Source organism: Emydura macquarii, unplaced genomic scaffold, assembly GCF_026122565.2.
Source record: "Emydura macquarii macquarii isolate MOO-44397 ecotype Brisbane River unplaced genomic scaffold, CSIRO-AGI_Emac_v2 contig_1477, whole genome shotgun sequence".
Taxonomy (NCBI): Eukaryota; Metazoa; Chordata; order Testudines; family Chelidae; genus Emydura; species Emydura macquarii.
The window spans coordinates 12,372,006-12,387,021 of NW_027131614.1; the positions used below are offsets into that span (position 1 = coordinate 12,372,006).

Consider the following 15,016-nt stretch of genomic DNA (forward strand, 5'->3'; position numbering starts at 1 on the left):
TCCAACACATTTGCCTCTTTATTCTTAGGCTCCACAGAAAACCAGATGTTTATTTAATTAAACCCACTCTCATACATTGGATTCAAGGATTTGTTTGTGCAGAACTATCTAAAATATTGTTACCTCCTGTTAGCTCTGACATTTATGCTGTTTCAAGGAGTAAACATTGTATATATGAAAAAGATACCTCTAGGAACATGAGTAACTTTGCTAGACGGGGCATCATGTGGTAGCTATATCATAATCAAATCTGGTCTGTTACATTGGCATAAATGTAGCATAACTCCATTAAAGACAATGGAGTTATTCTAGACCTGCAACTGCATAACTGCACAAGACTTGGCCCTCTGACTTTTCTTTAATGATATATTTTAGAGGAAAACAAATACTTAAAAAGCAAGCAGGACTCAGATAAATCTTGTATTTAATTAATTACTATGTGTGCAACTGTCATTGAATATAAAATCTTTCATATGGAAATCTTACTTAAAAAAAAACCTTTTGTTTGGAAATTTCTTTTTTAACCTTTATCTGATGATTAGAAATTAAAAGGATTCCTAAAGCTTCAGAAAGATGACTTTTTCTTAGCCTAATGATTGCTAGAAGGAATAGGTCCAAATCTGCTAGCCTTACTCTCACAAACTGGCTGACTAGTCTGATAATTATTCATTCTATCCATTTTTATCTCCTCTTATTTATTTTTTCTCAACCAGGCTGAGAAGTAACTTCACTGACTAACCAAGTCATTGTACAGACATTGACCCTGTACTTCTTCCACTACCCATCTTTACTGTCTTGTGGCTTGTCAAAACCCGCATGTTGCATAATTGCCAAAATTAGCCCCTTGTCCTTTAATTCACTGCTCTGCCTACCGAGAGCCCCATTAATTTTCAGTGGAGCTTCACACCAGTACAGCAATCCACCCGCATGCAATGAATTGTAGGATTAGGGCATACATTTGTAAAATCTTCAAACAGGGATATTGTCTTATCCAATTTGGATGGTGACTAACACACTGGGCACAGTTAAAATGACCACTATAATTACTATGACTAATAAAATGTAGCCATCCCATTAAACAAAGTGGAGTGCTTTCATTAAGGTAAACAGGATTTGTCCCTAATTCATTCTATAGCATTGAAAAGATATGAAAAATTTACCTTTTAAAACAATATGATAGACCTAGCAACAATGGCCTCAACCATTGTTATAGCTGGGAAACAAGATAAAATAGATGACTAACACAATACAGAACTCATTTCTACATTTAAAATGGAAAAGTCAATCAATGATTGGGGGGAAATAGCTGTTTCATACTGCAAAGCATAAACCTAAACATGTGAAGAAAGTATAAAAATTCTGATTTACACAAATTGATCCCCACTATCACCTATGATATTTACATAATTGTAACCATGGTATGCATATTATTGTATACATCTTTTGTATACAACTTTTTAAATTTCTTTCATTTCTTTTTTGGGGGTTGGGGGATCAAGATTAGTTTTTATTTTCTTAATTGGTTGATTGTAAATTCTGTTCTGGAGGTAAACAAAAAAATAAGCAATTAAAGCAGCTTTTCCCCCACACATATTGGACATGGTTCTGCTAGATTAGATGTAGTACAACGACGGTGTTTAAAATAATCCATTTTGTCGTTTAAAGATAAATGTTAATGAACAATCTGTTGTTAGAAAGCCACATAAATTAAAACTAGATAATTTGGAGTTTCAGCAAACCAAGATTAATTGCCATGCTAACGTATGCAAGAATATATAAAGATTAAATATGTGATTTGTCAAAGTAGGCAATAATTCCTAAATCTGTAATTTAAACTTTAAGCATCTGTCAAATCATTTTGTTAGTAACTGTTAAAACAGTTTTAAATTTGTAGAGAGGTGTCAATATATTTGATGGGGAAAGACTGAGGAATTTAATAGGTATGGTACTTTCCTTTTTATGCCAAAACCCTGTATTATTTGCATTAATCAGACAAACAAAATATTGATGCAAAAATATTTATGTTACTTAAACTATTTATGCTCTTTAAGATCTAGTTGAGGAATCTGCTGGCTATGCAGCATCTTGAAAGCAAGCTCAAGAACTTTAAATTGGAAGCATAGTGCAAAGGGGATCCAGTGAAGAGATTCAAAGAGAAGAGGGGACATAGTTGAAGGCGCAGGTGAGAAGGATTATTTGTGAATCTTCTCTCTTGACACAATCAATTTATGCCCTGAAATATTTTGATTGCTAGCACTTCTACCACTCCCTCTAGCTAGTGTTATTGCAGAAGATATTCCTACATTTAGCCTATTTTAATTTTTAAAATGTATTAATCTGTCTCAGTGGTATCCTGTGGAAGTGAATTCCACAATTTAATTATATGTTGGATAAAAATAGTATTTCTAAAATCTATATTAAACATGTTGCCTTTAATTTTGAAATATCTCTTATTCATGTACTATTGGACCTCTCACCTATTCGTTCTTTACTTTATATCAAGTTTACTTTCTCATTTTCAAAATATTGCAAAAATATATCCTTGCGTGAGCCCTACACCGTGTCTTTAATAATTTTTGGCCCTCACTGGACTCTTTCTACTGATGATGTGTTATTTTTGAGATAAGGGACACAAATAAGATCACACAACCAATTTATATAATATTTTGTGCTTACAGATTCCTTTTTTCTAGGTATTGTGAATGTTTGCAGAATGTGGTAAGTGGTTCCTAGGATCAAGAAGTTTGAAAATCATAACTCTGTAAAATCCAGGACTCAAGGTGTAGTGGAAGACATGCAGAAATACCTACCCAGTTTTGGAAATGAGAAAACTTATTTGGAATGCTGCCATAGGAACGATATTTAAATGATATATTCAAATCCCCCTGCAAGAACATGGATGCTTCTGTCTAAATAAAATTAATAGCTAGATCCCTGAATACTCTTTTTTCAAAAAAAGAGTCAAATCTTCTGCAACTGCTTCATTAACATTTGGCACACCCACAACCTCAAGGGCATGGAGTCTGTATCTTGACCAGCAGGAGAAAAATAGTGTTCCCCTTAATCCAGTTCCTCACCTTTCTTTGCCCTTGCCCTGTTCTTGACAGTCCACTTCCTCCTAGTTTTGGGGTGAGAAGCAGCATCAGCTGAACTTTTTGGCCCGGCTGGGGATGCTCAGAGGGAACCGACTGGCTCCTGCGTGCCCTAGGGGAGGGCACATAAGCCCTTTCTCTACATTAAGGTACCATTGCATGCGTGGATAAATACATCTCATTCTCCAAACCCTGGGATTAGAGTAGGAATGGTGTTTTGTTTTTGATCTGCTGCGGGCTTTGTGCTAGTCACCTTCCTGGAACTAGGAAGGAATTTTTCCCTCCTTGTCAGACTGGCCAGGATGGGGTGGGTTTTTTCACCTTCCCCACAGCAGCTCAGAGACTCAACTGTACATACAAAGGCTGTTGTATTCACAGTGCTGAACATGTATTTGTTGGTACTCTTCAGATAAGAGGTTATCTGTTAATTAACTTTTCTAAAGTTTATATGCTGTACATTTCCCACCCAGATGAATAGGCAGGACTTTCAAGTAAGACTCTAAGGAACAAATCATGAGAACAACAGGTTAGTAGATCTTAGGTAAGAATTGTGATTTCATTAGTGAAATGGGAATTTCCCTGTGAGTACAAAAGTAATGTACTGTGCTGATAATTGCCCACTTGCAAAGTTGCATTACTGCATTCATGTCTTACACAATGACAAATATAGTGACACTACCTCCCATCCTTCAATGTGAGATTGCCATTCTTCCAAAACCTCTAATTTTTCCATTTGTCTCTTAGCCTCATTTATATTGGAACAGACAGCTTTCATGGTTTGGAGAGCTTCCATTAATACTGTGTAGTCATTGTGTTTCTTTGGCGTCCGCTTCAATAACTCCTGTTTATACATAAAAAGAGTGCATCAGTCTTTGATCCTCAAATGTAAATTACAGGAGGCTCATATTGACTGGGATACTAAAACTAAACAGTAGACATCAAACTCCTTTTTTTTATTAGGCAGAACCCTATTACATCCGCCAACATTGTGTCCTGCTTAGGCAATAAAACTCTGAGAAAAACTAGCAACAGTAGGAATAAGTGATATTTTGAAAAACAGTTTCCATTTCAGCTTTCTCTCTCCTTCCCCTTCACCCTTGAAAGGTTGGTCTTGATGCTGACCTTTAACCTCTTTTTATACTCCTTAATAGGACAGTCAGCTTTTAATGACAAAAATCGTATTTATGTCTTTAAGTGCTTATTTATTGTCAATATTAGTACCTAAGATACTGTGAACTGAAAGAGTCAACTGTTCTTTGTTATTTTTTCTCAGTTTGTTCACTTGGTGCATTTAACAATACTTTGCATGTAATTAGTCTCAATGTATCTCTTGTAGAATGTATTAGTCAGTTTCCATTGTTCTTTAGGTTAGTTTCTCACACAGCAAGAAAGAATATAAAATCAATTTCAAATTAGGACAATGTGACTGTAAAACCATCGAAACAGGGTAGGTGACTCAGTATAGTATTGATATTATTTATCCCACTTTTTTAAAAAATGACTAAATGTGTCCTTCAGTCTTCTATGTCAGTGCAGTGAGATGTGCCTCTTTCAGAGCTGACAGTGTTTTATTAAAGTTTTATTATAAAAAACACTTATCCAGTAGTCAAATTGCAATTAACAAATGCAGCTTCCTCTTTAAAAATGCAAGCCTTTTCCTCCTTTTTAACAAAAAATATACAATATCCAGCACAAATGTGTTATACATTCACTATATGCACACACACCCAGAACTAGGAAGGCGTCATTTTATTGTTATCCAAAAATACTTTATCTGCCTTTTACAGTACCTATTAGAAAGCATTTTTTTACATTTGTTTCAGTTTAAGTTTTGCCTTCATATTGGTCTTGATTTAAGAAACCACTTATTCCATGCTTACCATTAAGCACAGCACTAATTCTAACCTACTTACCATAGCATTTAAGCACGTACTGAAATCAAAGTGAATTCAAACTCGTTACATTCACTGAAGCTTAAGTTAATATCTTCCTCTCAACAATGAAGGTGGCCATCACACTACAAGGGAGGTACCATAACTAGAGAGGTGCCAATCCTTTTCAGCCAACAAAGCCTGTTAATCTTTTTTGCACTGAAGTCCCTAGAAGACTGTCATTGGCTTTAATGAGTGCAAGCATGAATCCAATATTTATATGGGGGGATCATTCCTTTTGGGGAGAGGTTGTTGTCACTATCATGCTTAAATATGTATGCATAGCAACAAATTATGTGCGCAGAGTATTAAGTTCTAGGTAACAAACAAATAAGTACCTTCAAAAGGAGGGGATACTTGCATATTCTCTGTATTGGTGTTACTAGATAGCCTTCCAAAGGAACATCTGTGTTTTTACGTCCTCCAAGCAACATACAGTTCTAGGGTGCAAGTAAATTAATTTGATTACAAAATCCTGAGGAAATGACATTTTCCCAAACTATGAATTCTACAACAGTTCAAGGGAGAAATGCATTACATTAAGCAATAGGTGCTGGAACTAGTTGTGCGGGGAATACTACCACACTCCTTGGCTTGAAGTGGTTTCCATTCCATACAGGGTTAACAATTTGGTTGAATGGCTCTCAGCTCCCCCACTATAAAAATTGTTCCAGCACCCCCGCATTAAGCTGGTTTCTGTAGTTTCCTATGAGAAATCACTGTTCTAAAATACAAGCAATTGCCATCAAAGCAAGCTATCTCAAAAGCCTTGACACAAATGCTTACCTAGGACAGTAACTTAACATATACAAAGATAATATTAAGGTAGACTTGCAAGACTGTCATGAACAAATCCAATCTACTCTTCACTAGGATAACTGAAGACACTAAACCAAAAATCTAATATTTTACTTGGACGCCCAAAAAAATTACCCCACTGCAGTTGTGGAGCATTACTTTCAAAGGATGTGTTAAAGAAGCAAAGCAGTACTAAAGCTATTTTGAACATTTTAGGTATACTCCATACTATGAAAAGAAACACTCTTCTGATAGATATAGATATACAAAGAAAAATAAATCATCAATAGATTGTTGATATTATACAAAATAAATAAATCTTTCCAGCCATGAGCTACAGAAAACATGGGTAACAACCAGGACCACAGCACTGGAAGCAGAGAAAAATATGGAATGTTTGGTGGAAGCATTCACAAACAATTCAGTGAGAGGTACAAACAGCTGCTTCTACAAAGTACAGTAAGTCAGTATGTCTTCCTGACTTACTTTGCAGAAGCAGCTGTCTCCCACTCCAACTGATCTGATACACCAAGGAAGTCGGGAGAGGTTTCCTAAATTGCTTGGTTGCTTAAACCACAGTGATAGGGCATGGGGGATTTTGCTGCCTGTCTTGATGCATCACCTTATCCTTTCTCCGTATACAGCGGAGAGGGAATATAGGAAGGATCTCAAAGGCAAGGAAGCAGCCTCATAAGCTATGAGCTGCAGACAGCTGCTTCACCGTCTTTGAGATCCAATATACAGTACACAGGCAGGCACACAGATGCTCCACCTGAGAGAGACTGTGAGATATCGTGCTGCTATGGGTGCAGTATGGATACAGATAAAAGACCGAGTGCAGGGTCGGATACAAGATGATTCTTGCGGATGCGGATCCACATTTTTGTATACACACAGGGCTTTATCCATTGGCTTTCAGATGGAGTTAAAGGTGTTAATTTTGACTACAGCTATGTGAATAAATTATTTTTCAGTCTAGTAGCTGAACCAAAAAAAAAAAAAACCTTTTGAATCAACCCAAAAATTAGTTTTTAAAATAAATTTTAGAAAATTGAAAAAAAAAATCGGCCTTGAAAACATACAAAAAACATTTTGTAAAATTCAAAATGAAAAGTAATTTTGAATCAAAAATAAAAATGTTTAATTGTTTTGGAATTGTGTTTTGTTTTGTTGTGCCCGCTCAGAGAAACAATTCAGCACATTCAGACAAAAAATTTTACCCAGCTCTAGCTTTGACCTATAAAGCCCTAAATGACTTATGACTAGGGCTTTTGTTTCTCAGGGTTTATTAATTTCATTTTTTGGGTTTATTTTTAGCAGTTTTTTATGTAGATGTCAAAAAATCAGAAGGTTAGAACCTTCCCTTTGCAGAGGCAGGTAGTACTGCTTCATACAGCAATTCATCAAAGTACACTAGGGAACTGTTAGTGTGCACAGCAGAGTCTTTAGAAATCACTCTCCCGTAGTCCACATTATTGCTCCATGTAGACAAGACCTTAGATACAAGCCAGGGAGCAGGGACAGTGCCTATATAAACGAACTGCACTGGGAAAGGGGTGAAGTCAACACATCTGAGTAACCATTTTGAGTGATTTTCTAGTGTTTTATTGGATAAACACCAATTTCCTTCTTTTAAAAAAATACAGTGTTGATTAGTTAAAAAATCCTCAAGTCCTACTTATGACATGGCTATTTGAGAAATTGCCTTTTTCAATGTACATACTTAATGGAGGCACTCAAAGTGGAGGCTTAACTGGTTTATAAACTAGCAAGATGTTCTCCATGACAGATCATGCACTTCTGAATTAATTTCCATGTCTCCCCAGTCTGAAATAGCCTAAATCATATGGCCTTCAGAGCATGCATGCCACATAGCACATCTTTTTTGACAGATACTTGGGAAGTTCCAAGGCATATTGGGTATAAGGGATTCTTTGACAAGTGAGACAGTGACTATTATATTTTTTGCAAAGGTGCTGCAATCTTCTCAAATTTCAGCATGTTCAGATATAGTGTTTGGTTCCAGTCCATTATAGGAACAGTTTCATTTGGACACAAACCCAGATCTGTTTGTGGGGATCAGAGATCCAGGATTTCAACTTGGACTCATCTATAAAATATCCACATTCTCTCTCACAAAATATGATCTTCATGATTCACTCTCAGGCATATTTTCCTCCTCCTCACCACATACACTGTCCACAATTCATGCTACTCTCAGTGCAGAACCCAGGTGTAGGAGGGACAAAAGTGGCTTTATGCCATATTACCAGCCCCTCAATTTGGGGTTAGGTTGGAGGATGACACTTCAGCCCTTGATTTAAATTGGGGCAGCTGGATATCCACAGTAAGAACATGTTCCAGCTGCCAAGAATCACTGGATTGTAGAGACAAGCTCAGTGACAAGGTAGGTGGCATAGAACTCTAAGTCACCCAGTGATTTCTCCCTACAACAGGGAAATTCCCAGTTAGCCCATTAGTTCACATTAGGGGTCTGTATCAAACAAGAGACTCAGGGCCAATAGCTTCAAATGATAGAGCGAACTGCATGTCGCTATACCCAATCAAAAAACATTAATGGTTGTACTTTATCAAGTAGTGTGTGGGCAACCACTTTGAAAACCTGTGCCATGTTAAAAAATTAAAATCACAACAGTTCAAATGTTAGATACTTGTTTTATCACTATTCTAGTGTTTTGTTCATAGAGTCTTTAACTTAAAACTGTTTCCAGTTGAAATGTTTGTCATATTTCCCAAATCTGACATCATACCTCACGTGCCTTTCCCAGAAATTTTAAATTCTAAAATAGCATTATAAACATCCCAAAAAATTTACCCTGTTAGGATGTCATATACTGTGAGTTGGGGAAATCCAGGAAACAGTTCATACTAAATTCCCTTTTTAATTAATAATGTCAACCACTGAGAAACTATGTTTCCAAGGAAACTGATCTTGTTATGGGAGAGTCAGGAGGACTCTCATACTTAACATTTGAAAACATATGCTTAATTTTATTGTAAAAATTCAAGACTTTTATTGTGTAGCTGTTTCTTTTATCTCAGTTTAAGCCAATTGAGTATGTTGCTGCTAATATATAAATCATAGCAATGCATTTTTTCATTTTAGGCACTGCAGCTCCCACAGTATTAGAGTATGGATTTTCCTTTACCAAACTAGGCCCTAACCCACAGGTCAGTCTTTAAATGTCCTTTCAGGTCAGTTCTCTGAATTCTTTCCATTCCAATCCCCACACTATTTACCATATTTTTCTTCCTGTCCTCCAGCCACCCATGGCTGGCTTCAGTATGTGTTGCCTCCAAAACAGGGAGTACAGGATACATTGTCCAGGGCTATTCTGTAAACCGCTCAGGAGGTGGCACTGAGTGTGTGGTGTAAGCAGCCCCTGCCTCTGAAAACATCACACCTAAAATGCATCTGAACTATAACCACCTAGAGTGACCATCGTAGGATGTATAAAATCAGTTCTCACATGATAGAGTAAGGCACAACTGTCAACTCACTGATTCAATGAAAAGATATTGAAGTAGAACACCAAGCCAAAGTTTATTTACCAAAAGAAAAGTCCGTACTGTTCTTATTTTGTTAAGGTCAAGCAGAAGTTTCTGTGCCTTCTCATGGTTACTGCAGTATTCATCATAGATACGAAATCTGTCCTTCTGTAGAGACAAAGAAATACTTTGTTCTTCTATTAGTCAGTTTGCCTTAATAAAAACCTGAACAAACACTGTTAGAATATAGAAAACTAATGCAACCTACATTTTGGAAGGTCAACACCTTTTTTCCTATTTTTATATCTAATTACTGTTTGAAATCCAACGCTTCTAGAACTTTTAAATTCTGCTCTTATTTAGAATCATAAAGACAAATAATCTGGAAATGTCACTGGAGGTTCCAGAGGATGGATTATGATAAATCAAACAGGACAAAAAAATGTGTGCAGCACCCATTTGCAGATATCATTACCTATCTTGCACATGCAAGCATGTGCAGATGCAATCCACATTTTTGCAGAACTAAAAGGTGTGTTGAGTGCATTTTTGTAAGCCCCTCCATTCTACTGACCTGGAATCATTTGTCCCACAATGTGCAAATGTAGACTGTAACAAACAAAGGCTGCACCAAGCAGAGATATCAATTAGATTTTTTTTTTTTTTAGGTTTGTGACAGTGTGTAAAGAATTAGAATCAGTCCTGACTGATATAGCACAGCTCTGTAACATTGATGCTCTTGCAGGAATTTTCAGACAGGAAAACAATGCTCCTAGAATATAGTTTCTGCAGGAGATGCAGAAACATCTGTTGTGATTTACTGAGGTACTGTTCTACATTTTCTATTTCAAGGCAGGTAAAACAATAATAATAAATAGTGAGCAAATATATTAATATGTACCTGAGATTTAAAATATTAAAATGCTTTTGAATGCATTATTTCTCGCAAACTCTTATTTTCTCTCTCTGCCTTTTTATTCTCCTTCCTGACTGAGTTTTAGGTGCTTCACATCTCAACATGGCATTTCATTGTTCAGGCTCATTATTTTTGCTGGTGAACATGAATAAAAGGCCTACAGCCAAATTTTCAAAAGTGGTCATTAAGGCCTCTATTCAACAAAGCACTGAAGCATGTGCTTACAAATAAGCATGTTCTTATGTCCCATTGACTTCAAAGGTCCTTAAGATCATTTCAAGTGGAAATCCTGGTATCTATGAGCTTGTGTATTTGCCTGGTTGGAAAAAAAGGTTAATTATGTCATCACTAGGTAAAATTTTAAATAAACATCCTCTGTGTTTGAATGAAAAATAAAATCAATTCAGAACAAGTACTTAATTTGAAAATTCATATCAGCTCAAAGTTACAGAGGATGCTGAAAGTTAATGTGCTGAAAACAAAAAAAAGCTTGTTTATTCTACAGTGAAGAGAATGGGTGAGATGAAGTGGTAAAGTTCTCTCTTTTTTTTGGCAATAAGCCTAAATCCCTAATGAACTTCAAAGAACCTAAATTATGCAATCAAGTCATTTTGTCCTCATGAGTGAATATACACACATCACCATGGCATTAATTAATTAAGACAATCAGAAATGAGAAAAGTTAAATATGAAGTTGTATTAAAGAATAGCATACAAAGTGAAGAAAGCAGATTCCCACTTCATGCTGTGCATTAGGTTCAGGATGCAAACATTCCTCCACTAGGGTCAGGAAATCCTTGTGAACTGCAAGAATATCTTCAATATTTGAAAACAACATCTGTAAAAGAATAAAACATAAATAAATTAAAAAGAGAACATAGAAAAGAAAAACGTGTGCAATTAAAAACTAACCTTAACTGTTTCCTCTGTAACATTTTTATCCACTTTAGAGGTAGCACACTGGATCATTCTTTGGAGGAATGCCTGCATGAAACAAGACAACAATACAAGTGAGAAAATGGTACACTGCTTTAACATAGGTTAGTACAGAGGGAATAAGATATGTTTACTCAAGCTATTATATACTTTTAATTAGTTTGTCTAATTTTCTTATGTTTGGGATATGGAAATAATGTTCCATAAGAACACTATTCAAAACTTAACCCAAATACTCCTTTTTAAAAGTAGCTAGTTAATTTAATTAATTAATTAGTTAATTTAAACCTGTGTAAAACTATATGCATATAAAATAAAATAAAAACTGCTAAAATACATAGTATATATTAAGAAAAGCCAAAAAGTTCAAAATTCTCTCAAGTACAAGTTTTCTTCATCACTCCAATTATTAAAAACAGTTAGACTATAACATAGATAAATCACATCCAAACCTTGAGGCTCAATCCAATTCCCTCTGGAATATTTCCATTTATTACAAGATGAGTTGAATTGAGCCCCTAATTTCTAAATCAAAGCTGATTTTGAGCTACCATAAACAAGCATAAAATTCACCACAAGAAGCCACTAAATTATGCACAAACCTCTGATGTATTAATAGCTGAACCAGCTGGAAGGAAAATTGATTTAAACAAGATGCTCTGTGCACTAACTTGTGACTGTGGTTTAGACTTCTTATATTTGGTCTGAAAAAAAACTGGAAACAACAAAAAAGAATACCTTCAATGAGGTTCATTCCCTAAGTGTTTGTCATTAAATTTCTTCAGATTACTTCCATTAACAAAAAGTACATTTTGAAGATATTTAAAATATGAAAGTTTAAAGTCTTAAGGCACGGGTGTTCAGATGGACATGCATATCCTTTAGTCATTAAAAAACTGGCATCAAAATGTCATGTCTTTCATATCCGCTTAGCTCCAAGTCACTGTGCATTGTATACTGTATATGAACTCATCTAAATTCTGGTGTGGTGCAAATTCCACAGATGAAATAAGTAACCCTGTTAGGGGAGAAGGATAGCATTCATAGTATTTCTTTTTACTCTGCTGTGTCTTACACATTTTAATTCCTAAGTGGTTTTTCTCTCTCCACTGAAAAGAGCTATGTAATTAGGAACATTTTTATTATTGAATGACTAAACAAATAACCCTAGGTTTCCAAGATACAGAGAACACAAACTGGAATATTGTCAGTCCATTTAAATGCTTAATGTCAATTTTATAGTCCTATGAAAACACAAATAAGCTCCTTCCCTGCCCATTTGTGATTTTTTTCTACCTCTTTAATCAGTATTAAACTTGTATTAATTAGACTTGTAGCAAGGAAGAGATTAAAGTTAGTGGACCAAATTCTGTGCTCAGTTACAATACATGGGTGACTTGCAAGCCAAATTTACTTTGTGAATCAGCCATATAGGGAACAGCATCCAACTTCATATACAACTTCAACTACATGCTTATGAACACCTTCTTAAACAGGGTTTTCACAAAACTTCCAGACAGGGTTAAGTAAACTTTAGAAATCTAAAATCATGAGTTCATTAATATGTCAGGTTAGAAGCATGACTATTAAAATTAATATTCTAAACCATGTTCTTTTTTCAACTAATGTGCAATATATCAAGTTTATTATTATCTCTAATAATCTGAAACCTTTCTATTCACGTTTTTTCCGCATGGCATAACATGGAGTTTTTAGCATTTTTAACCAACCATATGTTTTCCATGAAAGACACTGTTATACAACACTGAGGAATGATGAGTACTGATTGCAAATCAAAAAGACTGTTTGGAAGTCAGATGCTAAATGCATAGGTTTCTAGTTGATGTATGAAAATGATACACCAGATATTTGCTTACACAAATACTAGAGAGAATATAATTATTGTTAGAAATTGTTACTTGCAGCCATAATGCTCTCAGCATCCAAATAAACATTCATTTTTACTTACATGTGCATTAAACACATTAAGATACATGCAGACTTCAGGGTAAATGATCTATACATGTCAGATCATTAGCCACAAAGCAACTAAGAAATGTAGTGAATAATAAATCAGAGAACAGGTTAGAAAAGATAAGACAACTGCAATAGAAAGACAGATGCAAGAGAAATAAAAGAGGCCATGCTGTGTTTTATGTGAGATGCCTAGAACCCTGGTGATAGATAGATACCATCTAAGAACAAGCTCCCTTTTTATGATTTGACCAAAACAGCACAGATTTGAAAGTTGGCGCTCATCTCTCTGTCAGAAAGGCATCAGCTAATATCAGAATAGCTTTTTCACAACTTTGAAGTACCCTGGGATCCTTCTTATTCCCCAATAATTATTTCCTTCAGCCAAAATATATAGTGGAGCTAGATGAATAATTCAGAAGGAATAGTTTATTCAACACTTCTTCCGTTCCTGTTCGTAAACTGTCCACTTGCAACCTACAATTTTCTCAAATATACATGTTATTCAAAAATTATTTGCTGAATAATTTCTATGAATGATTCTTGATCTTGATATCTTGTGTGCAAGCAGTTCATTGCAATAATTTCATATTTGAAATGCCAGACGAATAAGAAATATATCATCTCCCTGAAGGCAGACATTTCTTTACATGAAGGCTGTGGTATAGATGAAGGATGGTCCACTGGTTTGGGCACCAGCCTGTAACTCAGGAGACCTGGATTCAATCCCTATTCCACCACAGACTTCCTGTAGGACCCTGGGCAAATCAGTTTGTCTCTGTGCTTTGGTTCTCTATCAGTAAAAGTAAGGTGATGGTACTTGCCTACCATACAAGGATGTTATGAAAATACATACATTAAAGATTAAGAGGTGCTATGGGAATGGGGCCATATAAGTACCTAAGTCAAAAGTATTCATGATGATCAATTTATTTACTGAAAATACTTCGCAATATTTTTTTTTAAAAGTCTCTATTTTGGTGAACCGTACTATGGAAGCTTTTCAGCTGATGGTGCCACAGTAGGGTATGTAACTTTGTTACTGACAGCATAGCCAACTCTCAGAATTGTATCATGATTATTGAAATATTTGGTATTTTACTTAAACCCCAGGGTCATGGTATAATTACCTAGATATGATAACATGAGAATCTCAGGGTTTCAGTTTTCGGAGTTATTTTAAGTAAGTTTAGCTGAAGAGAAAAACTCAAAAATGTGAACTCAATAGCGAAAAACCTAGAAGGTAAATTAAAGGAATAAAAACATTTTATTCTTAAATCTCATTATTTTTAAGCCAATTTCATGATTTTGGGAGGCCTGAGTCATGATTTTTGATCATGGGAGTTGGCAATACTGCTGTTATAATTATTTTCACTTTACTTCATCTTTTCATTTCTTAGGTGTCTGCCTGTCTATTGAGGAGCTGCCATTTTGTGAGGAAGAGCTGATAAAGCATATGAGGACCAACCCCTGCAATTGTACTGTAGCAGCTGGATTACAAATAAAATACATGACCATTTTATTAAGATACAAAAGAGCAATCTTATTTCACTTGTAAACCTGGATACATACATCAATTTTTTCTTCAAAAGAAGGGGGAAAAAAAGTGAAGGACTAAAGGTTGCTTTCATTTTCACTCAACACTCCTGTAACATTGTTGTGGCCCTATCATTTATGATATAGTAACAGCCACAGCAAAATTGCTAAACTAAATATATTTTCTGTTAAGATAATTGCCTCTGTGCGCATACATTTTATTATATCTGAAGTCCTAAATCTATAGTACAACTTGTTGAATAAAGCTAGAAAGACATTTTATGCATTGAAATTGAAAAAAATCTTATTTTTTACATTAATGA

General features: G+C 35.3%; 1 protein-coding gene across 7 annotated transcripts in view; it reads right to left on the reverse strand.

Annotated features, from left to right (window-relative positions):
* PREX2 (phosphatidylinositol-3,4,5-trisphosphate dependent Rac exchange factor 2) overlaps positions 1-15,016 on the reverse strand; it is a 257,393-nt gene that overhangs the window by 196,898 nt on the left and 45,479 nt on the right. For 6 of the 7 annotated variants that reach the window (XM_067553641.1, XM_067553645.1, XM_067553644.1 and 3 more), the window contains exons 2-6: positions 11,160-11,231; positions 10,963-11,085; positions 9,395-9,499; positions 5,362-5,463; positions 3,772-3,933 (exon numbers count right to left, since the gene is read on the reverse strand). In XM_067553641.1, coding sequence (XP_067409742.1) covers positions 3,772-3,933; positions 5,362-5,463; positions 9,395-9,499; positions 10,963-11,085; positions 11,160-11,231 — 564 coding nt within the window. Of the gene's footprint in view, positions 1-3,771; positions 3,934-5,361; positions 5,464-9,394; positions 9,519-10,962; positions 11,086-11,159; positions 11,232-15,016 lie in introns of those variants that run through there. The other variant, XM_067553642.1, reaches the window with a different exon arrangement.